At 40.9% G+C, this 27,143-nt stretch overlaps 2 protein-coding genes and 1 long non-coding RNA gene across 6 annotated transcripts in view; all 3 read left to right on the top strand.

The window, feature by feature from the left end:
- GSTCD (glutathione S-transferase C-terminal domain containing) overlaps positions 1-3,218 on the top strand; it is a 117,181-nt gene extending 113,963 nt beyond the window's left edge. Inside the window, exons 16-17 of the mRNA XM_010980667.3 lie at positions 1,674-1,809; positions 2,316-3,218. The gene's annotated coding sequence lies outside the window, so the exon portion shown is untranslated. The remainder of the gene's footprint in view (positions 1-1,673; positions 1,810-2,315) is intronic.
- A 16,744-nt stretch (positions 3,219-19,962) lies between these two features.
- Positions 19,963-22,555, top strand: LOC116157740 (uncharacterized). Its single transcript, XR_004141891.2, has 3 exons — positions 19,963-20,048; positions 21,506-21,576; positions 21,938-22,555. It is a non-coding gene; the product is annotated as an uncharacterized LOC116157740 (long non-coding RNA).
- A 2,719-nt stretch (positions 22,556-25,274) lies between these two features.
- Positions 25,275-27,143, top strand: part of NPNT (nephronectin) — a 70,471-nt gene continuing 68,602 nt past the window's right edge. The window contains exon 1 of one of the 4 annotated variants that reach the window (XM_064484402.1): positions 25,275-25,554. In XM_064484402.1, the coding sequence (XP_064340472.1) occupies positions 25,484-25,554 (71 nt within the window). In that variant the 5' untranslated portion in view covers positions 25,275-25,483. The remainder of the gene's footprint in view (positions 25,555-27,143) is intronic. The other 3 variants (XM_064484405.1, XM_064484399.1, XM_064484400.1) reach the window with 3 other exon arrangements.

The raw sequence follows: 27,143 nt of genomic DNA, 5'->3' as shown, positions 1-27,143 counted from the left end.
CGTAGCCAAATATGAATTTCAACACTTTAGTAAATTAAACACCCAGATCTCCTGACAGACTAAAGTCAATCTGATTTTTGAAGACATCGAGAGCAAGTGATTTTAGCTTCTTACTCAGTAAATCTTTAGTATGTTTTCCATATCTCACGTCAGAGAAATTCCATTTTAGCCAAATTCTTCATGCTTCATTTAAAAGGCATCTCAGGTGCTTATGTCAGTGGAAACGAACAGCAGCTGTGAACGAACTTTCTTTGTTTCAAAGTCGAATGGACTTCAAAAGTATTCATTTTAACCTGTTTATTATTGTTTGTACAGCATTGTTAGACTTATCATCAGACTGAACAATCCAAATTTTACCTTTTGAGTCCTAAGTCTTTCAGTATTTCTAAGGCTGTCTTCCAAACCTAGCCTGATTTCCTTGGCTGTAAATCTTGGATGCTTTATGGAAGTGATCCGAACAGAATAATTAATGCTAATTACTCTCTTAATTACCCAAAGCTTTCTAAGTCTTGATGCTGCCAGAGAGAAGTGCCTTGTTCTTCCTCAAAATAATCTTGCCTATTCCTGCTCTTTTGCTATTCCATCTGAAATTGAAGATCTACTTATCAAGTTTCTTGAAAAAGTCTTTTTTGGATTTAGAGACTGCGTGGGGAAGAATTAACATCTTAACACTGCCCAGTATTATTATTCCTGAGCAGGTTGTATATGAACAAGGTAGATCCCTTCCACTTCAACATTATCACGTATAGATTGCTGATTTTAGCAAATGCTTTTCCCATATCCACTAAGGTGATTGATCATCTGCTTTTTCCCCTTTTAGTATTTTAATGAGGCTAGTTCCATTAATATATTTTAATGTTAAACTGTCCTGGGAAAAATTTAAATTGATCAAGATAAGTTTTTTTCCCAGTTCCTAATGTTTTATTTTGAATTTTATCATCTTTGGTCATAAGCGTTACTGTCATATGATTGTCATTTTCTAATGTAACCTGATTTGGTTTGAATATCAAGATCAAGGCTATTCTAGCACCATTAACTGATACGAAAAATATTTTTTCTGTTCTCTAGAACTGTTTTTATTAGCCAGAGATGATCGTTCTCAAAAGCTTGGTTCACTGGCCTGTAAAACCAAGTAGTATATTTGGGGATAGGATAATAAGTTAGATTTCAAGCTGCTTGTTAAATATCTTTGGTGATTACTAGTATACTCAGATTTTCCATTTCTTCTTAAATCACTTTCCTAAGGTATATTTTTCTATGACATTGTCTGGGTTGACTTTTTTGTTTATCTAGGCTGGTGAAGAAAACTTAAAAAAAATCTAGGCTCCTAACTGACTTTGAAAAACTCTTTGTATTATTTTTTGACCCTCTAGCAATTTGTATCCTCACCTAATAGTTATGCTGTCCAGACCTCGTTTTCTAAATTTATTGCTTCATGCAACGAAATCACCTAACCTTCCTAGAGTCAAGATAAATTAGAACTATCTCTTTTTCTTGATCTACCTGGGACTTTTATCCTAATAAATCAGGTTAGTCTGACAGTGTTTATTCTTCATGAAGACTTGCTGGCAGCCATCTGCAAGGTGCTTGCAAGTTTTTCTTTCAATGATGTTTAAATGTACCAATGTTTTTACTGTATAGAATTTATACTCACATCACCATAGTTTTTGTAGGTGTTTACTGTGAATGTCATCAAGAGTGCCTTCCAAGAACAAATTTTCGGAACATTGATAGAAAATAGACAATAGGATGGGACCTTGAACAGATTCCTTAAAGAAGCATGTTATCCTTAAGACGACATGGTGGAATGTAAGTATGGAGAAATGAATACTAAATCTTGAGTGTTTCTACCTCCCCAGTCATAAATTAACATGTCCTATAATTTATGTCACTGGCAAGAAGCACTAATGAATGGCTCTGATGATGTTCCAAAACAACTGAAAGAAGACATCAGATGCAAATTAAAAGATTGTTATCAAATATGATGGGAGAGGAGGATCATCTCTTGGTTCTGTACTTATCCCGTTCTAGGCATTCCAGAGGAAAAGAGACATAGCAGCTGCTACTCCTTTAGTGGATTTGTGTGGCCTTCATTGTGTGTGTGTGTGTGTGTGTGTGTGCACAAGAGTTTCACAGTTCCTAACTACTGCAAACCATTCAATTCTTTTGAAATAATTAATTCAGAGATTGTCAGACTACAGCCCAAGGGCCAAAGCCAGGCCACAATCTGTCTTTGCAAATAAAGTTTTATTGGAAAATAGTCATGCTCATTTGTTTATGTATTTTCTATGGCAATTTTTGTACTTCAAATGCAGAGCAGTTTTGATAGCGACTGGCCGCAATGGTGAAAATATGTGCCCTCCTGCCCTTTACAGAAAATACTTGCCAATCCCTGAGTTAAATCATGAGGTGTCAAGCAAGCCAGAGAATAGCTTCATCTAGGTAAGTAACCTTAAACTGGGGTCCATAAATATGTCTCTGGGGTCTGTCATTCCAAGGAATAATTTGTACTATTTATTGTATGTGTGCATTTTACTGGTAAGAGAGTCCTATGACTCTCATCAGATTCTCCAAGGGGTCTTGTGATCCAAAATGTGTTAAGAACTAATGGTTTAGGTGAATGTTGTTTATTTGTTCTTTTGAAGACTTGTAGAATGGGCTAGAAGAAAAAGCAGTTCAAGAAATTGACACAACACAATGAGATATCACCTTACACCTGCTATGATGGCTATTATCCAAAAAAAGAAAAAAAAAGGCAAGTGTTGGTGAGGATGGGGAGAAATTGGAACCCTTGTACACTCTTGGTGGGAATGTAAAATGATTCAGCCCCTATGGAAAACAGTATCGGGGTTCCTCAAAAAATTGCAATAGAACTACCATGTGACCCAGCAATCCCACTTTGGGGTGTATGTCTGAAAGAAATGAAATCAGTATCTCAAAGAGCTATCTGTACTCCCATGTCCATTGCAGCATTATTGACAATAGCCAAGATGTGAGGACACAACCTAAATGTCCATCAATGAATGAATGGATAAAGAAAATGTGATGTTTATATTATTCAGGCTTAAAAAAGAAGGAAAACCTGTGATATGTGACACCATAGATGAACCTGAGGACACTGTGCTAAGTGGGAATAGTCTAGTCCTAGAAGGACAACTACTGAATGATTCCACTTACATGAGCCATCTAAAATAGTCAAACTCAAAGAAACAGGAGAACAGAATGGTAGTTGCCGGAGGCTGGTGGTGGGATGGGGAGGAAGTGGGGGCTGCTGTTCAAAGGATATAAAGTTTCAGTTATGGAAGATGAATAAGTTCTGAAGATCTGCTGTACAATATTGTGCCTGTAGTCAACAGTACTGCTCTGTGCACTTACAACTTTGTTAAAAGGGTAGGTTTCATGTTAAGTGTCTGTACCACAATAATAATAAATAAAAAACTGACCCAGAGGTGTTTTTTTGAGAGGATAGGAAAATTGGTAAATACTGTTGGCTAAGAGAATTGTGGGGTGTGTGAAAAGATTTTATAACTCTCCAAAGTTAATTCTAAGTTGTCTATTTCTGTTGACTGTGTGCCACATATTGTTCATAATGTCTTATTTTCACAACCTTCCCTGATGGGTATTAATCCCTCATTTTACAGATGCATGAACTAAGGCTCACTGAGAATACATAATTTATTCTAAACAATAGGAGTAGTAAAGATTTGAAATGGAGATCCTAAGATTCATACATTAACACGTTGTCTGACATGTTATTAAGTAAGGAACTTAATGCTGGTTTTAAGTTGAGAAAAATCTTCAATTGGTGCTCCATTGAGAACCCCAAAGCTTGAGGTCCATCCCCACAAGGAATATTACACAGCTCTTCCCTCTGAACTCAGATCACTTCTACAGAGAAGAGTGGAGGGCTCCTCTCTTCAAAGAACTCACTGACTTTCCACAGTCTGGGGAGAATTTTCCTCTCACCAAAGCTTTCCTCAAAGTCATCCCTTTCTCGCCTGTCCTCGTCTTTGATACATAGCTTAGCAATGAATTCAGGCTTTCAAAAAAGATAGAAAGAGGGTTATTTCCAAGTTCTTTTGTTTTAGATCCTGAACAGGCCCCTATCCCCCCACCAAAAAACCCACAAATGTGGTCATTTTTGTGTGTGTATGTGGAGTAGGAGGTTAATAAGTGGGTTTGAGTAAAGAGAACCAAACCACAAATGAATTTCTAAATACATTGTTATGTGACAGTCTTATAGGCAATGAGAAGTCATTCAGTTCTTTATGGAAGGGAGTGATGAAGGAAGCACTGCTTAAGAAATGGGAAACTCCATCTATTTGCTGCAAACCTAGACTCAAGACTTGGACTTCTCACAAAATAATAGATGTAAACTATCTCCCAAGGGGCGGGAACTTGTGCTTCCAGAGATCTTGCTACTGCGGCTGGAATAGATGGGCTGATGCCAATTAAAACAGGTAAAATAGATTAGGTAATGAGCATCCAGACTTAGAGCTTCTGAGAATTTTATTAGGCGTCAGGGGTTATAAAGGCAAAGAAAGGACCTAATGGGGAAAGCAGATTTTGCACTCGGTTTCAATCAACAGTCTTGTCTTAATCTTCATACTTCCCCAATTTTACAGCTGTAATAAATACTTAAATTATCGTGAACTAAAATTTACTTAGGTTACTTGAAAATGACTGCAGATACACAAATGGCCAAAATTTATCTTAAATTATGACTTGCAAATGCAGTTGAATGGGCTTTCCTACTGCCTACCCTCTACTTTATATGTATAGTGACTTTTACACACAAGAAAAAGAAATGAAAATTGGAAATTTTAGCTTTTCCACTATAAAACCACTTATTTATTAAATCACCCTTTAAAACTAGTAACTAGCATATTTCTTTGTGATACCAGTGTTCCAATGCTATCTTTTTGAAGTGTTTTTTTGGGAAAGACATTCTGCTTTCTGGATGTACAAATCATTTATATGATGTTCAAATCTATCATTCTGAATCAGATTGCCTTTGGTTTTTTTTATATCATTGCACTCGAAGAACGTCAGGTCCTGGCAATGACATTTGTGCTTCCTGAAGTGGGTGCCATCCCTTCTGGGTAACCTTTTGTGAAGTCACATGACTGGCAGCCAGCCTAACTCTGGTCGTCCTCCTCTAGGCAATGACATTTGAGCTGCTGTCGTTTCATCTTGCAGCATCTCAAAGCCAATTATTCCTCCAGGTTTGCAGCAACATTAACGATGATTACTCTTTTCCTTGCTGAATTTATAAAATGTTTCTTGGCATTTTCAATTACCCAGGTATTCAAGAAGACAAGTTTTTGTGTGAGTGTTGACTCAGGCCCACACCCATGCTCAATGATAGAGGTTCTGTGACCACACAGCCAACTCCCTGTAATAAGAGGGAATGCACATGTAAGCTGAATTGTGATTAATCCTATTATTTTAAATCACCCTTTAAAGTAAAATTCTAGATTATCCTTACTAAATTAGAGAAACAATTTACAGCTAATCCAAAGTATCTTTTTTGTATTTGATTTGGCTCCTTGCTTACAATTTACTACTAATCATATAAAAACTGATAAGAGGAGGAGGCAGCCTAAAAGCATGTAATTCTTGCAGCTAGAATTTAGTGAAAACACAGAAAACAAAAAGTTGTTTGCAACCAAAAACAGAGTTTAGATTTGAAAATAGCCCCCAGTCCACAAAGTAAATAGTCTAAAGCATGCAGCATAGTTTGACGTGCCCACTATAAATTGTCTTTTTAGAGAGTCTCCACTTTTAGAGAGCCCAGGGGTTTTTCCTTAATTGTCCACACATCCCCTATCCATTTTCTGCCCCGCTGGTGCTCCCAGGAAATTGACATTGGGGAAGCCTGCGCAGAAATTCGGAAGGTAGAAAGGGAGAGCGAGGTAAGAAAGGGTGTTCCTCCCTGCCCCACTTCAGGGAGGGGTCTCTGGTACTCCCTACACATTAACAAATACAGTTCCTTTTGTGGGGCCCTTCTTCTTCCTGCATGGTTCCAGTCTGGGCTATGGTTTCCTCACTTTTTCTTTTTACACCCAAGGCTGTTTCCCTACTTCCCACTTTTGCTAGTCTCTTAGCTTCTCACACCCCTTCCTCATCTCTTCCCCCAGCCTGCACCTGCTTGTGGTCCCTGCAGTAAAACCTCTTCATTTGAACTACCTGCTAGAACCCTGATTGAGACAGAGAAACTACAAATGAATAGACCTGGACTGCTTTGAATGGTCTCTATCTATTTTTTATTGGCCATATTGGAATGTAGGTGTTAATGGGGAGAAAATCCTTGTGATAAAGGGTCTGACTCATTTACAAATTGAAAAATTAAGGGTTGGCTATTCATAGCTCCTTTGTTCATATTTATCCTTACGGCCGCCTAGAGTTACACTTCCTGGAGTTAGGTCAAATCGTCATTGTGTTTATAATTTGGTCACATAGAAACAGGGATTCTTTCATTTATTTCTTTTTGGTAACTTCTCAATCTGGTATTATTTAAAGGAAAATAGAGTTATATAACCATAGCAAGCATAAAATGTCTATTTGTAAACCTCAGCATTCACAGGTCATAAAGTCAAACACTTTAGCACATTTCACACTGTTGAACATTAAAGTAAGTAAGTCTTTAAAATTCCTCAAAGAGCAAATCAAAGTAAATAATAGAATTCAAAATGAATAACTTATTTATTTGCATAAGCACTTTGAACTTTAATTCAGTATTTCAAATCAAATACGATTTTCTTTTAACTTGTGCAGGTGTCTATAGTTAATGTATCAACTATCAATGTTAATTTGCTAAAACCCCGCCCAATACCAGTATACTGCACCTACATCAGGTGTGTGTTTTCTTCTTGTTAACACTTGTTTCAATCTAAGATACACACACACGTATGTTTTAGAGAAGCCATTTAAAATTTTTTCAGTGAAAATTAGAAGCATTTCTAGAGTGTAAATTTGAGTTCATCCCAAGTAAAATTAAAACAGTCCCTCAGAAATGTCTCGTTTCCATTTGGTCTGGAATATTGCTTCTCTAAACTGTTATTGCTTCTCTAAACTGTCTACTTATCAGAATTGCCTGGAGAGCAATTTTAAAACACAGATTACTGGCTTCAATCTCGGTCCTCCTGTAGAGGCTGGGGCAGGGTGAGACCATGTCTGTTTCATTCATCATTGTGTATCCAGAATTTAATGCAAGACCCTCAGTAATCATTCGTTAAATGAATGAATCAGAATGTCTGAAGGTGGGATCCAGGAACCTGTATTTTTATAAGGGCCTCCAGGTGATTCTGATGAGCAGTCACTTCTGGAAACACTGGCCTTTAACTTAGAATTTTAGATCTTTTCAACCTTCATCTAATTCACCCCCCTTGTTTTAGAAATGGAAGAACGTGAAGTCTGAGAGATTAAATAGTTTGTATATAATCGTAATATTTTCATACTTTGAAACATTTTGGGACAAATGATGAGAAAAAAGAGAAAGGGGGACTAAAAGATATAGTACGTATTTGTGTGTTAAAATGCCAATATGACTAAATATTTTTTATTGAAGTAAAGTATAGTTGATTTACACTATTATGTTAATTTTAAGTGTACAGCATAGTGATTCAGTATTTTTACAGGTTATACTCCATTAAAAGCTTTTACAAGACAATGGCTATTATTTCCTGTGCTGTACAATATAAGCTTGTTGCTTTTCTATTTTATACATAGCAATTTGTATCTCTTAATCCTCTACCCCTAATTTACCCCTCTCCCCAGTGGTAACCTCTAGTTTGTTTTCTATATCTGTGACTCTGTTTCTGTTTTGCATTCATTTGTATTTTTTTTTTAGATTTCACATTTAAGTGATATCACATAGTATTTCTTTATCTGACTTATTTCACTACGCACAATAGTCTCTGGGTCCATCGATGCTGCTGCAAATGGCAGAATTTCATTCTTTTTATGGCTGAATAATATTCCATTGTATATATGTATAGACCACATCTTCTTTATCCATTTGTCTGTTGATGGGCACTTGGATTGCTTCCATATCTTGGCTATTGTAAATAGTGCTGCTATAAACATTGAGGTGCATGTATCGTTTTGAGTTAGTGTTTTCATTTTTTCATGGTATATACCCAGGAGTGAAATTCCTGGATAATATAGTAGTCTATTTTTAGTTTTTTGAGGAAACTTCATACTGTTTTCCATAGTAGCTGCACCAATTTACATGCCCACCAACAGTGTACAAGGGTTCCCTTTTCTCCATGTCCTCTCCAACATTTGCTATTGTACTCTTTTCAGTGATAGCCATTCTGACAGCTGCGAAGTGATATCTCAAGTGGTGCTGATTTGCATTTCTCTAATAATTAGTGATGTCAAGCACGTTTTCATATGCCTATTAATCAACTGTATGCTTTCCTTGGAAAAAAATGTCTATTTAGGTCTTATGCCCATTTTTTGGATTGGGTTGTTTGTTTTTCTGATATTGAGTTGTATGAGCTATTTGTATATTTTGGGTTAAAAGATATAGTTTTACCTGAAAGACAAGCCATTTTAGAACTTGGCCTAATGACTATGAGAGGTCAGCTGAAGGGCAATGTGAAGCTGGACTCACCTACCTTAGACTCTTGGTCAGGATCCTATTTCCAGGATAACTAAGGAGACTTCCCTCCTCTGCTCCCTTTCTCTCCCACAAGCTTTCATCCAATTATGTCAAATACTTGAAGTGTTTTGTATTTATTTAAAGTACCTATAATGGCCTTCTCTTCCAATAAGAATTTCTCAAATGACTCTCATGATCTCTGTGCAGCATATATTAGGCAAATAGTTGTGAAGTTATTTTTTCCTTCCAAAAATTCTGTCAGTAATGTAAAATTCATTTGCTAACATAATATTTTGTGCAAATACACCAAAAATGTTTGATACCTAACCTTCTTACTTCTGCCTGCATATTAACACGATTAGAAAATATTTGTGGCTAGATAGTCATTGGAAAGTAAACATTTAGTCACTTAGTTGTTATTCACAAAATTATTTCACTATGTTTAAATGGAATTTACAGCTGACCACAGTAATTCTTATCTCTCTTTAAAGGAGCTATGCAATTAATACCTTTGAGAGTATTTAACAGCCCAAAATAAAAGTGCTGGCATAATTTTTTAAAGTACTGATAAAGTGAAATTTAGCATTTGCTAGAAAATGATTCTCATTCTTTTTCAAAAGGATGTATACTGTCTCAAAGACTATAAGTATTAAGGCTATAAATAATAATATTAATCAGCATCAATAAAGCACTTACTATGTGTTAGTCTGTGCTAATCAGATGCATAGAGTACTTCACTTATCTAAAAAATGTAAGATTCTTGGGCAAGTATCACATGTGGATATTTATGTGTATATGCATATACACATGCATATGACCATGCATGTGGTGTATCCATACATACGGTACACTATATAGTACTTACAATATATTTAGTTAAATACATCTAGAAAATTTCTGGGCAGATACTAAGACACAGTGAATCATTTTTACTGTGGCCACCACTGGTGATTGCCTGCCCAATAGCCATTTCCCTTCTTTCTTGCCAACAGAACGCTGGTTTTGTGGGGGCGGCCGTGTGTCGCCCCAGGGCATGAGTTAGGATGGACCTAAACCAGTCATGGCAGTCTCTATTCTCTTCTCCCCACGGTGGGGCTGGGGGATGAGAGATAAGGGGAGTCTGCTTAGAGCTTCTGGGAGGATTTCCCTCCTCGGAAAATAAAAATGTGCATGAGGAGAAAGCTCTTTATGCTTCCACCCCATTCCTTCCCGCTTAGGAACGGATCGTTTGAAAATGTACTTCCTACCCGCATTAGCCTCCTGTGACAACGAGGTGTGATACTGCTGGCACACTGTGGATAGTGGCTTCTTGATTATCTTACAAACCACAGAACCAACTCTGACACCACCTAACTCTGAATTTTGTGTAAATCAACAATAGCCACTACTAATAGCCAAAGCATTCATTCATGACTATAGTTACTTCTGGGGAGTGGGACTGAGGGTGCAGGAAGGGAGAACAGTGTCTTATTTTTCATTGTATATTGTTTTGTGCTGCTTTAATTTGTTTTACCATATATGGGCAATACTTTCAAAATTTTAAAGCAACTCACTTAATTTTTTAAAAATTTCATTTCTGAGTAACTAATATGTTAATGTGGAGAAAACTGAGAGTCGTGATGTTTTAAGTAGTGCCCTGACTCATTAGCCACAACTTAGACCCAGGCACTCTTTGCGACAACATACATGTATGCCACCACTTGGAATATCTGAGGAGTTTGTTAATTTTGAATTTTAAACTCACATTTTCCTTCTTTCCAAACTATTTGTGAGCATTCGTATGTCTCCTAAACAATGAATTCGTCCTTGGTAGTTACTTAAGGTACTGTGAGGATTCCAGGACACTGAAGCCCTGGGTTCAGATCATAGTGTTTAGAGACACATTTTTAAGATTTCTTCCCAGTTCTCTTCTTGAAGAATACTCCCCTCCCTCAGCCAACTAGAGTACCAGCTCTGAGCCCTTCTTCCTGTGTTTATATCAAATAAACCCAACCATCACTGATTAGAAAAGAGGTGGACATCTGATCCATGAACCAGACCAAACTGATTATTTTTTTCTTGAGAACTGAACGGAGAGACCCAGGCTGGGAGTCAGGTGGTGGTGGTCTCGAGAGCTGCAAGGGCCTGTGGACCAAGAGGCGATGACAGCTAAGGAGGGCCACGCACGTGAGGAGCACGCACAGAGAGCCAGTCTGCAGGGAGAGGCTGCACACGGCAGGGCAGGAAACAGACAAGTGTCAGCGCAAGAACTTGCAGCCCGAGAACAGCAGCTGAGCCCTGAAGTCTTCAGTTTCCAAGTCTAATTCCCCGTGGGGCTCCACCGTCCTTCCTTTTTTGAATTCCATGAGGAGCTGTCGTATAATAAATCCTCTTTTATATGAGGCAGCCAGAGTAGGGTTAGTTTCTTGTCACCAAATGAGCCCTAAGTATGAGTGAAGCCTTATCATTTTAGAAATTCTACACGTCTAACTCCGTTCACAGCAAGGGAGTATTTGATAATGACATCTCCTCTGAAATACTTCCACCCAAGATTTGTGGCTTCATTCTTCACAGACTAACGACATTTAAAACTCGATGTTAATTACAGCATTGGATTAGCTATACACAGCCTTAGAGAAAGTCAGACCATCATATTTTGTCATTTAATTCCTTTGTAGAGAGAGAGCTGTAAAATTTATGACTCACTCTCCATTTGCCCTACTTTTTTCAATGTGAAGATGCTTCATTTTCCTTGAAGAAGAAGAATGGTAGCAATTGAATGGCTTTGCCTCCTCCTGGCATCTCTTAACATTTACCACCTTCCCCAGCAGCAGGCCTGTTCTGTTCATGGTGATTTTCTCCTGCTAAACATTGCTAACAAACTCTGGGGGGCCTTCGTATTTTTGTCCAGCTTCAACCTATGTGAGACCCAGCAAAGGACTATTTCTGATATGAAGCCAGCTCATTTACCTTTTAACCTAAGGAGTAGGTAAGAGTAAAATGAATTTGGGTAGATACACAAATAGGAGAATGAAAAATGTGATGAAGAGATGAGTTAAGAATTCACCTTGTGGAGAAAATGCTCAGGAAAGCATAGATTCTGAAGAATATCCTTAGAGCCAATGGAATAGCTTGGAACTTCCTATGTGATCACTTGCCTTTTCTTGGCATCTCTACATAGAGACAATGGTCTTTCACAGCCAAGGTGTGTGCTGTTTTAATAGTCACAATTAGGATGCTTCCAACCTTGTCCTGGTGGACACAGACTCTTCCTTCTCCTTCCCTTGGTAATGAACAATAGTACAGCAAGGGCAGTAAACATGATGGTTACAAACACGCTCTAAAGCCAAACTGCCTCGTTTCAGACTCCAGCTTCATCTCTCAAAAGCTATGTGACCTGGCAAGTTACTTAACCTCTTTGTGCCTCTGTGTTTTCATATGTAAAATGGGATAATACCAGTACCTACCTCATGAGAAGGATGTGAGAAGTAAATGAGTCCTGGTGTATTGTACGTGCTCAGGAAAGTCGGCTGTCGTGGTGAGTGTTGTCATTGTTCGTATTATTTGAGCAAGTATGAGGGAGGACGGAAAGCTGAGTCAGTCTCCCATCAGGAGTTTACTCTTAACACTGGATGACCTAAGCGAGGCGAGCAAGGGCCATGAAGTCAGGCTTTACTTCTTACTAGCCTCCTGACCTCGGCCAAGTTACTTAACTTCTCCACGCCTTGGTCTGCTTACCTAAAGTTGGGCATAATAATAGGGTCTACCACACCATAAGTGCCCCAATTTGTTATATACAAAGAGCACAGCAGGATTTAATGACCAAATGAGTATCTATTGTCAAAAGAAAATGCTATAAGGATTCTGAAAGTGAGGAATGCTGCCTCAGTTCCCCCAGAGTAACTGATAATGGACAGAAACACAGAGCATAGCAAACCCAGGTTCACTTGCTAATGCTCTGTATGGGCTCCCACACAAAGCTCTCCTCTTAGTGCCCCAGGAAAGGACGCAGAATGGCCAATGCATGTTTTTTGTCTTTTTTTTCTTTTACGTGTGTTAAGATTTTGTCTTTGACTTTACCAGTATCGTCTAGGTATGGTTTTCTTATATACATCCTGCTTGGGGTTCGTGATGCTCTTTAAATCTAGCTTGGTATTTTTCCAGAACTTTGGAAAATTCTCAGCCATTCTCTTGACATACCTTTATTCTGTCCCATTCTCTTTGTCCTGCTCTCTCTCTCCTTCTAGGATTACAATTACATACACATTAGACTTTTTCACCTGTCCCTTGTGTCTCTTACACTCTTTTGTGCATTTTCCATCCTTTTGTCTTCCCATGATTCAACCTAGGTGTTTCCTTCTGACTTATTTAATTCTTTTTCAACTGTATTTAATCTGTTATTTAAACCCATTCATTGAATTCATAATATCAGTTACTGTTCTCAGTTATTTTTATTTCCACTACCTGTCCTCTGCCAAATTTCTCAATCTTGCTTTTAATTTCTTAAATGTATTCATCATAATTTTCAAAAATTCTATTGAGTAACTCCAATGTCTAAACCCCCACAAGCCTGTTTCTATTATCCTCTGTTTTTCTTTCAGTCTCATCTCTTTCTGTGCTTGATAGTTTTTAAATTGATTGCCAGCCTTTGATACAAAACATTCAGAAATCATTTGTGGCCACTGGTGATGTTACCTTCCTCCAGAGAGGGTTCATTTTGCTTCTGGCAAGCAGGTAGGCTGGAGTGGTAGCAGGTACACGTCACCTAATCCATCAGCCTCCGGTGTTTGTGAGGGCAGGTCTGTAACCAGCATACCCCTTCTCCTTGGGCGTATACCCCTTCAGGATTGCCAAAGAACACCTGGGAGCTTTACCAGGTCCCATCCTCCTTGAATTTTTTTTCTCCCTGGCCCAAACGTCTACTGAAAGGATCCTACATCTCCACTCCCACTTTCAGAATTGGCATTCGCTGGAAGAAGTAAAGCAGTGAGTTTCAAGCTCATTTCTTTGGGCTCGCCTGTGCTCCCATATCCGGACCCCACAAACCCAGTTCCTCACCACCTAGGGAGTGTTTCTAGTTTTCAGAGAAAGGCTTGGTTCAAAGCATCCTGGTCCACCGTTGCTAGCAGCAGAACCCTTGCCTGTGTTTTTGTTGCATGTCTAGTGATCTTACTCTTCATATTTCAAGAAGTGTGCAGATTTCTTAAAATACAACAGCAGCAACAACAACAACAACAAGCGACAGAGTTCCAAACAGCTTGCCAAACAAAAGTTTAGTGGAGAAAATGCATCTTAAAAACATAGGGAGATCAATGGGAAAGGATGGGAACATTCCCAAGGAGACCCAAATCTTCACCACAGATGGCAAGGCCAGCATATTCCTTTAAGTTATAAGTCACATTATTAATACTTTGAGGAACCTTTTGTGCAATCACTTCAGTTTCCAGAATGTTACTAAAGTCCATGGGAACCTTTATTCCTGACTCATTAGGTTTTAATCTCCTTTCTCCTAGCCCAGCCTAGGGTTACTTTTAATGAGTAAAAAAGATTGATTCATTACCATACAAAAGGCAAGTGCATGGTGACAATAATCTGTTATATATAGCGTTTTTTTTTTATTTGAGAAAACAAACCAAATTAAATGACGACAAGGGAAGAAGCTGTCTTCAATCACAGCCCGAAAGGTTGGATAGGACTTAGATGCGATGCAGTACCACACACGAGTTATGCAATAGATACCTGTTAAATTATTTATTGAAAAAAAATAAATCTCTCTTCTAGGCTATAAAGAAATTTGAACTGATTGCACCAAGGAGTGACAGGAGCCTAGAGGACAGCTCCTGCCTGGCAGGGAGCATTTGGCACTGCTCCTAGAAAAAGAGTTTCAGATCCAGCCAGTGCTTTCTTCTTCTTTTGAGTTGGTATGTGTCACTTTCATCGTTATTTCATTAAAAATAATCAACTCTTTATGTCTCTAGTCCAGGTGAATCTCTCCGTCTCTGGAAGCTAAAATTGGCTTATCTGTTGGCAGAATTCATACCTGTTGTTGAAAGAAAGGAGCCTCTGCTTCCAGCCTCCATCACAGTAAGAGACAGGAAATCCCTGTGGCCAAAAAAAAAAAAAAAAAAGAATGCAGAAATAGCCCAGTATTCCCTTCTCTCCCAGATCCTGTGTCAAGAGACAGAGGTGTAGACACTTCATAGCTTTCTGTTCAGATAAAGCATGAGCATGGACTGTGATCTGGATCATAAATATACTGGAGTTCTACCTCCAAAGTTAGACTTTTCCTAACACCTACCATTCATTGAATGTTTCCTACATACTAGGCACTGCAGTGATGGCATTATATTTTAACTCATTGTGTTTTCACAGGAACTCTGCAAGACACAGATGGTTTGTTTTATATTCTTTAATGAGATGGTCAGTCAGGTGAGGCCACAGGAAAAGGCAGAGTTGAGGCTCAGGAAGAAACAAAGTTTATTACACTCACAGGTCCTAGAGACAGGAGGCATGCCAAGCAGGGTCATGTGGGGAAATCCAGGGTGGTAAGAAGCCAGAAGGCAGGAGTAGGGGGTAGTGTGGGGGGATTTCTATTGGGGTTCCCACAGGAAAGGCAATGCAGGACAGCGCAGTTTAGGATGGTCCCTAGTTGCCTGGCATCTGGCCCTGGGATGATTAAGGCAGAGGAATATTGCCTCTGGGACAACATGCCAGATAGAAGAGATACGACTGGGGATAGGTTAGTTTGCATATCAAAGTCATGCTCTAGGCTGGGCCCTTTGCCATCTGGAAAAATGGGCTAGCCCAGGGAGGGGCAGTCTCTCTCCAGGCCGAATGCTTTCTTACAATGTCAAAACATCATAATATACAGAAAATTATATATGCACAATACATTGTCTTCCTATATAATAGAAGAGGAAACTGAGGTTCGGTTAGAGCTCAAACAGTATTTACCAGAATAGGATTAAATTTGAAGTCTGGCTGAGCATCAGTGCCATCCTGCCTTGATTTTTCCTTAAGCAAAGTTCTTCCAAATCACACTGTATTCCTAGATGTGCATTTAGAAAAATGAGACCATACTGCTAGGGTGATTTAATTTATTTGATGAATTATTTTGCAAATTAACAGTAGTTAATATACACATTTACCAGAGTTAAAGACACTGTAATCAAAAACATTACTCTACCAATATCCTCCAACTGTTCAATTTTAATTAATTTTATATTTCAGGTTATTTGCGCTGTGGAGTAGGGCTTTGCTCATTCAGTAGACCACATAGCTTGAGCTGCATATTGTATGATATTTTGTTTTTTCCATCTGAGACAGAACAAGTAAAAATGGTCTTCACTGATTTACATAAGGAACTTTCTGACAAAGAGCTGTGAGGTCTTGGACTTATATTTTGCATCTTCATTTAGGAAAAAAAGAATCTATTCTATGGGAGACAGATTTTATTGTTTGAACAGAGGGGGCAAAAGTGAACAGTTGTAGAAAATATAAACTATCTGAATATAGGAAAGATAGTACAATTGGGAATTTAAAGAATTTCTAGAGAATAGAACTCAATGTTAAAAGCAGGAAAAAAATTGATAGGAAATCCTAAAACAACAAATAAATACCTAAGCTACAGCTTTCATATCAAGCCTAAATCTTAATATTTGGTAGCCTATCTTTTTATATATTGAATTTATTTTAGTCCTGCTTCTTTCCAGAATGGACTTGGTTTTCTCCAGAAAAACCTCAAGAAATGACAATATCAAATAAGGGTAGTAAAAGAAGACTGTTTCTTCCTATTCACAACACTTCCAACACCAAATGTGTGAGTTTTCCATGACAAGCAATTCAACTCTCTGTGACACCAGCTGGGCGTCCTACAGTTTAATTCATTGTGACACTGACTACCCAGAGTTAGCACAGACCTCACAGGGTAAAGGCTCAGTCCCGTAAGACTGACCCCACTTCCGACACCAGTCACTTGTGTTATCACTGGTGCTTCTGACTAACCAGCTATAAATCAGAGGTCCCCATGACCCTCTCCTCGGGTCCAATACTTTGCTAGAGTAGCTCATAAAACACAAAGAAATACTTTACTTAATATTACCAGTTTATTGCAAGGGATATAACTCAGAAGCAGCCAAATGGAGGAGATGCATAGGACAACATACGCGGGAAGAGGTGAAGAGCTTCCACACCCTTTCCAGTCTGCCACCCTCCTGGCACGTGGATGCATTTATCAACCCAGAATCTTTAAGGTTCTTATGGAGGTTTCATTCTGTAGGCATGACTGATTAGATCATTGGCCATTGGTGATTAGCTCAGCCCCTGCCCTTCTCCCCTCCTCAGAATTCTCGGGATGGGGCTGAAAGTTCCAACCATCTAAATGCACAGTTGGTTCCTCTGGCAACCAGCTCCCATCCTAAGGCTATCTCGGGTCCCATCAAGAGTCACATCCTGTGACTTCTTCTACAAAACAGAAATAGACTCACAGACATAGTAAACAGCCTTATGGTTACCTGGGAAAGGGTGTGGGAAGGGATAAATTTGGGAGTTTGACATTTACAAATGTTAGCCACTATATATAAAAATAGATTTATAAAAGTTTTTTTCAATATAGCACAGGGAACTATGTTCAATATCTTGTAATAACCTTTAGCGAAAAAGAATATGAGAACTAGCATATGTATGTATATGCATGACTAGGACATTGCACTGTACACCAGAAATGGATACATTGTAATTGACTGCACTTCAATTTAAAAAAAAAGTCACATCCTTAACCTAAACACAAGTATGGTCAAAAGGGGCTGATTATGAATAACAACAGACCCTCTTCTCACCCTCACAAGCCAGGAAATTACAAAGGTTTTAGGAGTTCTGTGCCAAGACCAAATATCAAATGAAAGACCAAATGTACATTTCTTATTACATCACAACATGTCAGGTAATAAAGCAGAAGGAGAAAATCAGGACCAGTGAAAGAAGGAAAAGAGCACACATGCTAACCCACCCCAAGAGTTTAAATACCTCTTGTGGCAGAATTTAACTCTAAGCTTCCTGGTAGTCACTTATAAAAATATTTATATTAATTAATTAATTAATTAATCTTTCAAGTTTATGTGAGAATTTTAACTGTCCATAGTAAAATAACATTAAACATAACTGGCATACAAAATTTAAATTATTGGGGGAAATTAATGGCAAAATATATATGTTGCTTTAAAATTTTTTAATAGACTATTTTTTAGAGCAGGTACAGAGTCACAGCAAAATTGAATGGAAGGTACAGAGATTTCTCATATGTTCCCTACCCCGACACATGCGTAGCCTCCCCCATTATTAACATCCCTCACCAAGTGGTACATTTGTTACAATCAGTACGCCTATGTTAACACACTGTAATCACCCAAAGACCATAGTTTGCACTAGGGTTCACTCTTGGTGGTGTACATTCTATGGCATTTGATACATGTATTATGGCATGCATCCCCCATCGTAGTATGATACAGAATAGTTCTCCTGCCCTAAAAATCCTCTGTCCTCTGCTCATCATCCCCCTCTCCTCATTAACACCTGGCAACCACTGATCTTTTTACTGTCTCCATGGTCTTCTGCGAGCCACTTTTAAAAGTGAAATTTGATCACTTTCATCAGAAAATAGAAGACATAAAATTTTCCCCAAAGAGACAAAACTTTTTCTTGGCCCCAAGTTCTGTAAGAAATTACTTTATGGGATCATGATAGATACATCAGACAATATCCACAACAATCTTCCCGAAAATGCAGGTGCACATCTTACTTAACTGTATCTTATAATAAACTCACTAAAGTTGTAAGTCCAACTCACTAAGTGAAGAGTCTTCCAGGTTCTAAGTTAAGTTCCAAGAGACTAACTTGATCCAAGGTTAATACTGGGGAAATCCAGAGGAATTGTTAATTAGCACATCCCCAATCTAGACTGGCTTCCATAAATATCACTTATTTTAACAAGGAATTTTATAAGCACCAAAGTTTTACCTAAAGGATTGGTTTTCCATGTTATTGGAGGACAGATCCATGTTTTCAGAGACCAGAGAGCAGGTTAATAATTTATTATAAAAGGGGAAAAGCTTAACTAGTACTTCCCCCATGTGGCAGCGAGATGCAAGAGTATTTTAGGCAACTCTGAATTTGCTCAAATACTTTGATAAAAGCTAAATTGAGATTAGAGATTCACAACACAGCACTGTCAGAGCTGGTTTAGGCATAGACAATGTTAAGGCAAGTGTTTGCAGTTGCCTGTCTTGGACAGAAATCTTAGAGAAGCATTTAATTCCCAGCAGTAAAAGCTTCCCTTGAGTTGAAGACACAATTGGTAGTTGTTGAGCACTTACTGCATGTACCATGAGCTTGACTAGGTACTTTTTACAATTTACCAAATTAAGTGGGTGAGTTATATGTTAAGAATTCCCAAATAAAGGGGGTGGGGTATAGCTCAGTGGTAGAGTATGTGTTTAGCCTGCACAAGGTCCTGGGTTTAATCCCCAGTACCTTCATTAAAATTTTTTTTTTTAAATCTAATTAATTCCCCCCCAAAATCACTATAGAACAACAACAAGAAGCTATTTTAAAAATCCCAAAAAACAAAGCAAGAACAACAACAAAAAGAACTCTCAAATAAATATATTGACTGCTGTATGATGAAAATCATTAAGTGAATTTTGGAGAATGATTTTCAAGTACAATGATTTTTCTGTGATGTCATAGTGTTAAGCTTTCTTTCTAGCATAATTAAGTACTAAGTTAACTGATTTCTTGAGGCTACGGCAAAGACGTTAGGTATGCAGTTAAAAGTTTTCATTTTCCTCCTTGGCACATTGGAAAAATATATTTTCCAAATCCTCCAGCAGTTAAATTAGAGCCATGTAACTAGGTGGTAGCCAACAGAGTGCCACAGATCCCCAGGTATGATTGCCCGGGCGCTCTCTCTCCCTTGGCCATGTAGCTACAGAAGGAGAACTCCGGGAAGACAGAACCACAGGATGGAAGGAGCCCAGATCCCTGAAAAGCCGCTTACAAAGGATACTCAGGAGGGCTGTCTAACCTGCATTAAATTTTTGTACTAATGAAAGGAATTTAATTGTGTTAAGCCAAAGATAATGGGGGCAATGTGTTAAAGAAGCTGGCTAGTGTTACCACTCCTGGTTTTATGATACTAAAAATTTGTTGTCAGCATAGAAGAACTTTTCTATACATAAAATCATGAATCAAAAAATGTTAATTTGTGTCAGATCATTAAGATATAAATTTAAAAGGGCTGAAAGGTAGGAGACTAAACCTAACTATTTTATAACTCCTGCAACTGCTTCCTAATGTGCTGATCAGCCATTCATGTCTATTTCAATTATCTGACAATAAAATAGAATCAAATGAATCTTCCATTATCTTTGCAGAATTATTTGAAGATGGATGAGAATCATTGACAGTAAGTACAGTTGTCCCTCCATATCCACAGGGTTCCCAGGACCCCTCTGGAGAATAAAATCCACAGATATTCAAGCTCCTCAAATTAAATAGTGTCGTACAGTCGGCCTTCCCATATCCGCGGGTTCCCATATCTGCAGATTCAACCAATGGTGATCCACCTTCAGTTCCATCTCTTGTGACAACCCCACTGGCATAGTGTCCAAGGTCTCTGCAAGGGACATGCCCGGTTACAAGAGGCACTGAACTCAGGCTGATCCAATGCCATGGTCTGCAATCAGGCATGTTTGGTTCTTCCTGTCTAAATGCCATTTACCAATCAGGGGTTCATTTTTACCAGCAACATAGCAACATAGTTCACAAATCACCTTATCAGGTTGCCGGGGGAACAGTGCTCAAAAGTTAAGGTAAGGTCAAATTCTCATGTAGAAGGGGAAAGGATTTTGTTAACCCTTTACCCACATAGAGGTTTCTGAGTGTAATGGATTCTTTTAACATATTCCTAGATTGTACTTGCTAAACATTTGTTTAGGGGTTTTGCACTGATACTAGTATCAGTAAATGTGCATATGTTTGTACACATATGAAAAGGCTAACTTTTTCAGGTTTAGATAGCAGTGACTTCTCAGGGATAATTTGTAAACATTTCTTTTTTTGATGTTTTAGAAGAGTTTAAATAGGATTGGAACTATCTATTCTTTGAAAGGATGATATGCTCTGATTTTGGTATAACTACAGCTGCTGTGTGTAGGCTGGAAAGCTTGTGACACACATTATTTTGTAAAAGCATTACCTACGCTCACTTGGAAGATACCGTATATTTCCAGGTATCATTGTGAAAAATAAAAATGTTAGTATATTCACTACTCCTTTGTGTTTATAAGGTATCCTAAGAAAGGGATGGGGTCAGGCAATGGTTGTTTTGCAAGAAGAAATGAAAGGAAATGAGAATATCCAGAAATTTGGGGCCTTCCAGATTTGAAAAAGACAACTGCTTTTATGCCCTGAACATTAATATAAATATAGGGCTACAAGCCTTGTGGCAAGGCTCAGAATAAGGGTGTTGCCCTCCCAAACAACCCTATTATTTCAGCTAGCCTCAAGGTGGCCTCCATTAAGATGAAAGAGTAAGGTATGGACACAAGAAAGCAAAGAAATAAAGCAGGCTTAAGAACCGGGACTAGAAAAGACTTTGGTTATGGTTATCTGCACAAGGAACTGACTGGAAGCAATTAGATCAGAAGCCTATTAGGGTTTTCAGGAAATCTTAAAGCCATGGAAACCATGAGTCTGGCCTGAAAATGTACTGTCTCTGTTAGCTCCTTAAAAGCAACACTCAGGCCTTCAAATGTGTACCAGTAGAAAAAGGACTGTAAAGGATGTACAGCCCCCAAGGAAGGCATATGCTCCAGTAGTCCCTCCTCCTCCTTCTTTTTCTTCTTTTTTTTTTTTTAATAGCAGACATTTATTTCTCACAGTTCTGGAGGCTGAGAAGTTCAAGTTCAAGGTGCCAGAAGATTCAATGTCTGGTGAGGACCGTCTTTCCAGTTTACAGAGGGTCTCTTTGCTGTATTTCATCCTAGTAGCATGGGTAAAAAATTAATGTTGGCTATTACCAATGATGATGATGAGGGTGATAGTCTAACGATGGATGATGGTGAAGTCAAGAGGAGAGGATTATTATTTTACTTCCACATTTTATATTTTAAAACCGTGGACCAGAATGGTTAAATAAGTCAAGGTACACAGCAGGCAAACAGTGCACCAGCACTCAGTTCTGGGGGAGATTCCCAGGCCCAAGCTTCTTACCATGACTCCGCCCACACTCAGCAGGGTCTCACCTCTGAATGTTGGCCTGTGTTCTCTTCCCTTCTGATGTGGCTCTGGAAGATGAGGGGACGAGGCTGTAGACGCAGAGGAGACCTGACTGTCTGACCACAGTACTTCCTCCACTGCCAGAGAGAGCGTCTCTGTCATTCCTGCTCATCTGGGACTCAGAACTGCTGTGGGTGAGCAGTTGTGTGTTCCTCATCCTTCTTTTTGCTTAATAGGAGTTTTTGAAGCAGGGATCCTGTCCCTGTGTCACCAGTGCACGTGGGACAAGAGGAGCAATAGCTTGCTTAACAGTTTGCACGACACTGACTCTGAGACCTTGATAGAGACAACATACCTTCTATCCCCTTTGCCCAAACACCACCCCCACTGCACGCCTTTTATTCAGTCTCTGCTCAAAATTCATCTCCCAGCGGCGACCAAATCACTCCACCTGAAACCACAGCCCATCTCTTCCTGTCACCTTATCTTTCCTCACCCTCTTTACACCTCTGTCCTCTCTTCAAAGCACCTATTATTTTGCTCCCCGACTGCAGTGTAAACTCTTTCAAGGACACAACTTTGTCTTGTTCCCAGCTGAAGGTCCTGGCACCTAGAAATGGCCAATACATGGTAGGCTGTCAATAAGTTTTTGCTGGGAAAAAGATTAAATAATTGAGAGTTTCTGATTTCCAAGTGTTTGAAGTTGTGTTCATTTGGCTCTATTTTGCTGTTTATCTGTATCACGTTGTGAGCAGCGATAGAAAATTATTTGTGTGTGAGGAAATTGGGACTTTTCCTTGCAAGGTGGCATTATCTGGTATAAAATCCAGCCACAAGTTGTCCTACTGGAAAAGTGCAGATACTGCTAAAAGCACGCTGTTTGGTCTGGTTCTTTCTTGTTGGTTTTTAAGGCTGAGAAAGTGACATGTCAATCCCATGGGAACTCCCTCTCTGTTTTGGAAGGATCATTGGTGGTCATAACGGCAGCATACTAAGCAGTTAGACCTTGAAATTCCTTTAGAATCTCCTCACTCACAATAAAAAAAAAAAGTTAAATAAATAAATAAATAAATGCCCCCCCCCCCCAAAAAAAGAATCTCCTCACTCCATGATTCGACAAAGCCTGATATAATTAGCTATGGCTTACTCGAGGGAGAAAGTAACGTCCACCAGGCAGAATTCAGTCCAACCCAATCCAGTTCATTTAACAGATGCTGAATTTAAGCCTTGTGCCAGACATTGTGCTGGGCACAGCGGATATAGTGACAACTGCCCTGGCCCTCCTCTTGGTTAGATTAATGTCTTGAGGGAACCTAGAGTTGGCAGAGAAACAATCACACCACAGTGCATTAAGAGTTACTCTCGGGCATGCATAGGGGTATTGAAGCACATACCGCAGGAGTCTCAGCCAAGCAAAAAATCAAAAAGGCTTCCTGAGTGTCAGCTAAGCTTGGACCCAAAGAGAAAGTGGAGAGTGTCCATTTGAAGATGAATGGAGTGTTCTCTAGGCCAAAGAAAAGATACGGGGAAAAAATGAGGCAAGCAGAGGGGGTATTACGCTATTGCTCCACATATTCATCTTTTCACCTGCGGCTTGTCCTCCTCTCCTTCTATCTCCGGTTTTTAGCCTGTAGGTTAGCCCCTTCCTCCCTAATCATCCATTGCTCAATCCAGGAACCAGTCAACAAGGAAAATGGCTACAGAGTAGCCACTGGACCCTGGAACCAAGCCTGTGCTACACTTGCAAAATTTGATTTTCTGCAGAAAAAATAGTTTGACTCCGACATTTTGGGAGTTCATTAGGAAGATCTGAAATGGATGACACCAAGCTGTTTGCCTAAAATAATGTCCCAAGCCTGAACTGGCATGGATATTTCCTGAGATTAAAATAGAAACTTGTTTTGCTAACAGAAACAACTTGAAATCAGAGTCATTTAAGTTGAAACCATTATTTTTCCTTTTCTAGCAGAAAATTCCTGTGTTTATACACATAAGAGATCAGGATAGTGAGGTCACTCTGTCACAGAACTTTCCATTAAAAATTTAAAGTTGGAGAAATCTCAAGAAGAAACTAAAGATTGGGCGGGGGGTATAGGCTAACAAACCCATTCCATAAACATTTATGAGCACCTACTACACTACAGGCACTGAACAAAGAAACTGGCCCTTGTAGAGTTTCCATTCTAGCAGAAAAATAGACATACAAAATAAGAAGTAAGCAAATTATATAGGAAACTATGAGTGAAAGAGCAAAGTAGAACAGACAAGACATCAGGAGGGGACAGGTTGCAATTTTAAATGCGGTGGTCAAGGTATGTCTCCTCGGAGAGGTGACATTTGAGCAAAGACTGAAGTGAGAATGAGCCACGCAGATATCTGGGTCCAGTCAGAAGTAGTAGTCAGTCAATGGCCCGAGGCAAGAGTGTGCAGGAAAGGAACGGAAGCCAGGGATTAGAGGAAGAGAGGGCATAGGAAACTGGGTCTGAGAGGTATGGGACACCAGATCACTGCCCTGGGCAGTCATTCCGGCTAGGGTTTGGGAAGAGAGGAGACTTGATTAGACTGATGTTTTAACATGCATTTTAGGTTAACCACTGAGTATTTTCGTTTGAACACAGTCCTTTGGTACAATACATTTTGCTCTGCAACGACAGAGCAACAATGGTTGCTCAAAATGGTTTCTGAATGATCTCGGCAAGATCTGGCACAAGACTTGTAAGTGTAACTGGCCCGCCTCTCTCTGGCCTGCACGTGCCCCTGGAGGGCAGACGCTGCTGTCCCTCTAAGGTGCTCAGACTAGAGCTGGCAGAGATAGAAACAGTCTGCACGTTTCTTCTTCAAAACTCACTGGAGAGCCAAACATTTCTTTCGGTGGTTAGAAAATTTTTAAAACTCTGCCTCTGCCAACTCTGTGGGAGAAGCAAACTCCCGGAGTTTGCCTTTGCTAATTTGTCCAAGTCGTGCTGTGGTTTCACTAAAGGCAGACACTGTTCAGCTCCAGCCCCATAAACCTCTCTCGTCTTGGACTTTGCCCTCCGGTGAAAGCTACGGCTCGCCCCTGCGGTCGCCACCTGTTCGAGAGGAACCCGCGGAGCGCGCACCTCCGCCCGGGGCCCCTTTCCTCCCTGGCTCACACTTTCCTGCCGAGCGCCCTGCTTTCCCTCGCCGAGGCCGGGCTTGCAACTTTCCTCCCAGCCTGGCACTCGCCCCGCTTGGCTGGTCCCCAAGAGACGCTGCCTTCCCGCAGCGCCCCCGCCCCCGAGCTTCCCATCGAGCGGCTGAGCGCCCTCTCGCCTCACCCGGGGCCGGGAGAGCGGCGAGTCGAGCGCACGCGCGACCCCCGCCCCTCCCCGCAGGCGGCGCAGCTCCCCCTGCAGCGCCTCCCCTCGCGGGCAGGGAGGCGGAGGGGGCTCCGGACGCCGTGCAGCAGACCTGCTCCGGCTGCGCGCCGCGCCGCTCTCCTCCGAAAGTGGCAGCAGTAGCCGCGGCGGCCGCAGGGGTTCCCGGCTCCCGCAGCTCCTCGAGGGAGGCAGGAGGCGAGCGCGCCTCTCCTGAGCCCCCAGGACCCTTAACCTGTTCCCCGCGTGCAGCTGCGCCGCCGCCCAGGACTCGCTGCCCAACATGGATTTCCTCCTGGCGCTGGTGCTTGGGTCTTCGCTCTACCTGCAGGCGGCTGCGGAGTTCGACGGGAGGTGAGTTGTTCCCCGGGGAGCCCTCTCCTCCTCCTTCGCTCGCGAATTTCACACCATCCTGGGGTCCCTTCTCTCTGCTTTGGTCCAGAAGTTGGGCCACCGCACCGTCTCGGCGGGAGGAGAGCCGTCGAACTACCCTCTCTACCAGTGGCTGCCCGAGGCCTAGAGGGCGCGCCCCCTGCGCGTACAGGGACCCCGCCGTCGCTTTCCCGGGGCGTCTGCGCTGCGAGGCGAGCCGCCCATTCCCGGCTCGGGGAGAAAGGGGGCTCGAGCCTGGCGTCTGGGCTCTGACGGTGCGGGTTAGTCTCCCAAGAGAAGGTGACGCGCGGGACATCCCTTGGCCGGGGAATTCTCGCTCTTGATCTAGACAGTTCTGCAGTGGGGAAACTTACAGTGGTCGAGGCCAAATCTCGGCTGGGAGCTGTCAGGGCGGCTCACACAAAGGGTGGGGAGAGGGAGCGACAGGGCTTCCAGGGGGGACATGTTTGCCTCCCCACTTGGTTTCCTTGCGGGAAGGGACTCAAAATAAGGGCTGAAAGAGGGGAACGCTGTTTGTGTGTGTGTGTATGTGTGTACGCACGCACACCCAGCTCCCGAGACCTCGGGCGAGCCTGACTGCAGCGTGCTCTGACAGGTTCCAACAGCCCCAGCTCCGCTCCGCTGTCACTCTGCAGGTCCTCGCGCCGCGGCGCGCGGAGCCCTCTCTCTTGCCTGCCAGATCCGCTCGGGCGACTGTGTGTGTGTGTCTGTGTCCGGAGGACGTGCTCGGTTATCACCCCCCACCACCCCTCCACCGCTCAGTTACAGGCCAGACTCGCCCCGAGCGCGGATCGCTGCTGCTTGTGGGGAAACCAGGCAGGAGTAGCCAGGAAATTTTAACCTGGGTCACAGCACCATCCAGTCTCCCTCACGCCACGACCCCCCACCCCCCTCTCCCGCGGAGCCCGAAAGACTGCCGGCACCTGTTTTACCTGCAATCTTGGAACCAATCAATTCCACGATTGATTGGCTTTCCTGTACCTGGAAGGAAAGGAGGAGAGCCAGTGAAGCGCAGAAGACAAAAAGCACAGCAGTTTGTTTATCACCTGGACCGAGGAAATAGAAAGTTCGGGGTTATTTTGTCCTTTGGGCTTGGGGGCACGAGGCGGAGCTGAAGGAAAGGGGAATTGAAAAGATTAGGAGAGTTTAAGAAAACGTGGGTAGCGCCCTGAGGCTGTTTTATTTTATTAAAGCAATTATTTGCCCACCTTCGAGTATGTTGTGCGTTTTTTTTTTACACGTTTGCAATAAGAAATACATCACATGATTATACATAAGATCTTCATGTAGCTTTTAAAAGGTGTCTAAAACAGGTAATTAAAATATTGATCCTCTGGTTGGGGGAGAGGATCAATATCATTTATTGATGTGTGAATCTAAACAAGGAACCAGTTTACCAAATAAGGTGTCAAAGTGGAATCTGGTGGCAAGTGGTACCCTGGAATTGAATGCTTGCTTTAGCCCTTATTTACATTAGAGAGGTCAATAGCACGCATTGTTGGTGCAGGAAAGTTTCAAACCACAAGGACACTTGAGATGTTAGCTACACT

This window comes from Camelus dromedarius, chromosome 1 (genome assembly GCF_036321535.1).
Source record: "Camelus dromedarius isolate mCamDro1 chromosome 1, mCamDro1.pat, whole genome shotgun sequence".
In the NCBI taxonomy this organism is placed as follows: domain Eukaryota; kingdom Metazoa; phylum Chordata; class Mammalia; order Artiodactyla; family Camelidae; genus Camelus; species Camelus dromedarius.
Note: the sequence above shows the minus strand (reverse complement) of the source record. Positions and strands in the feature narration are given on the sequence as shown.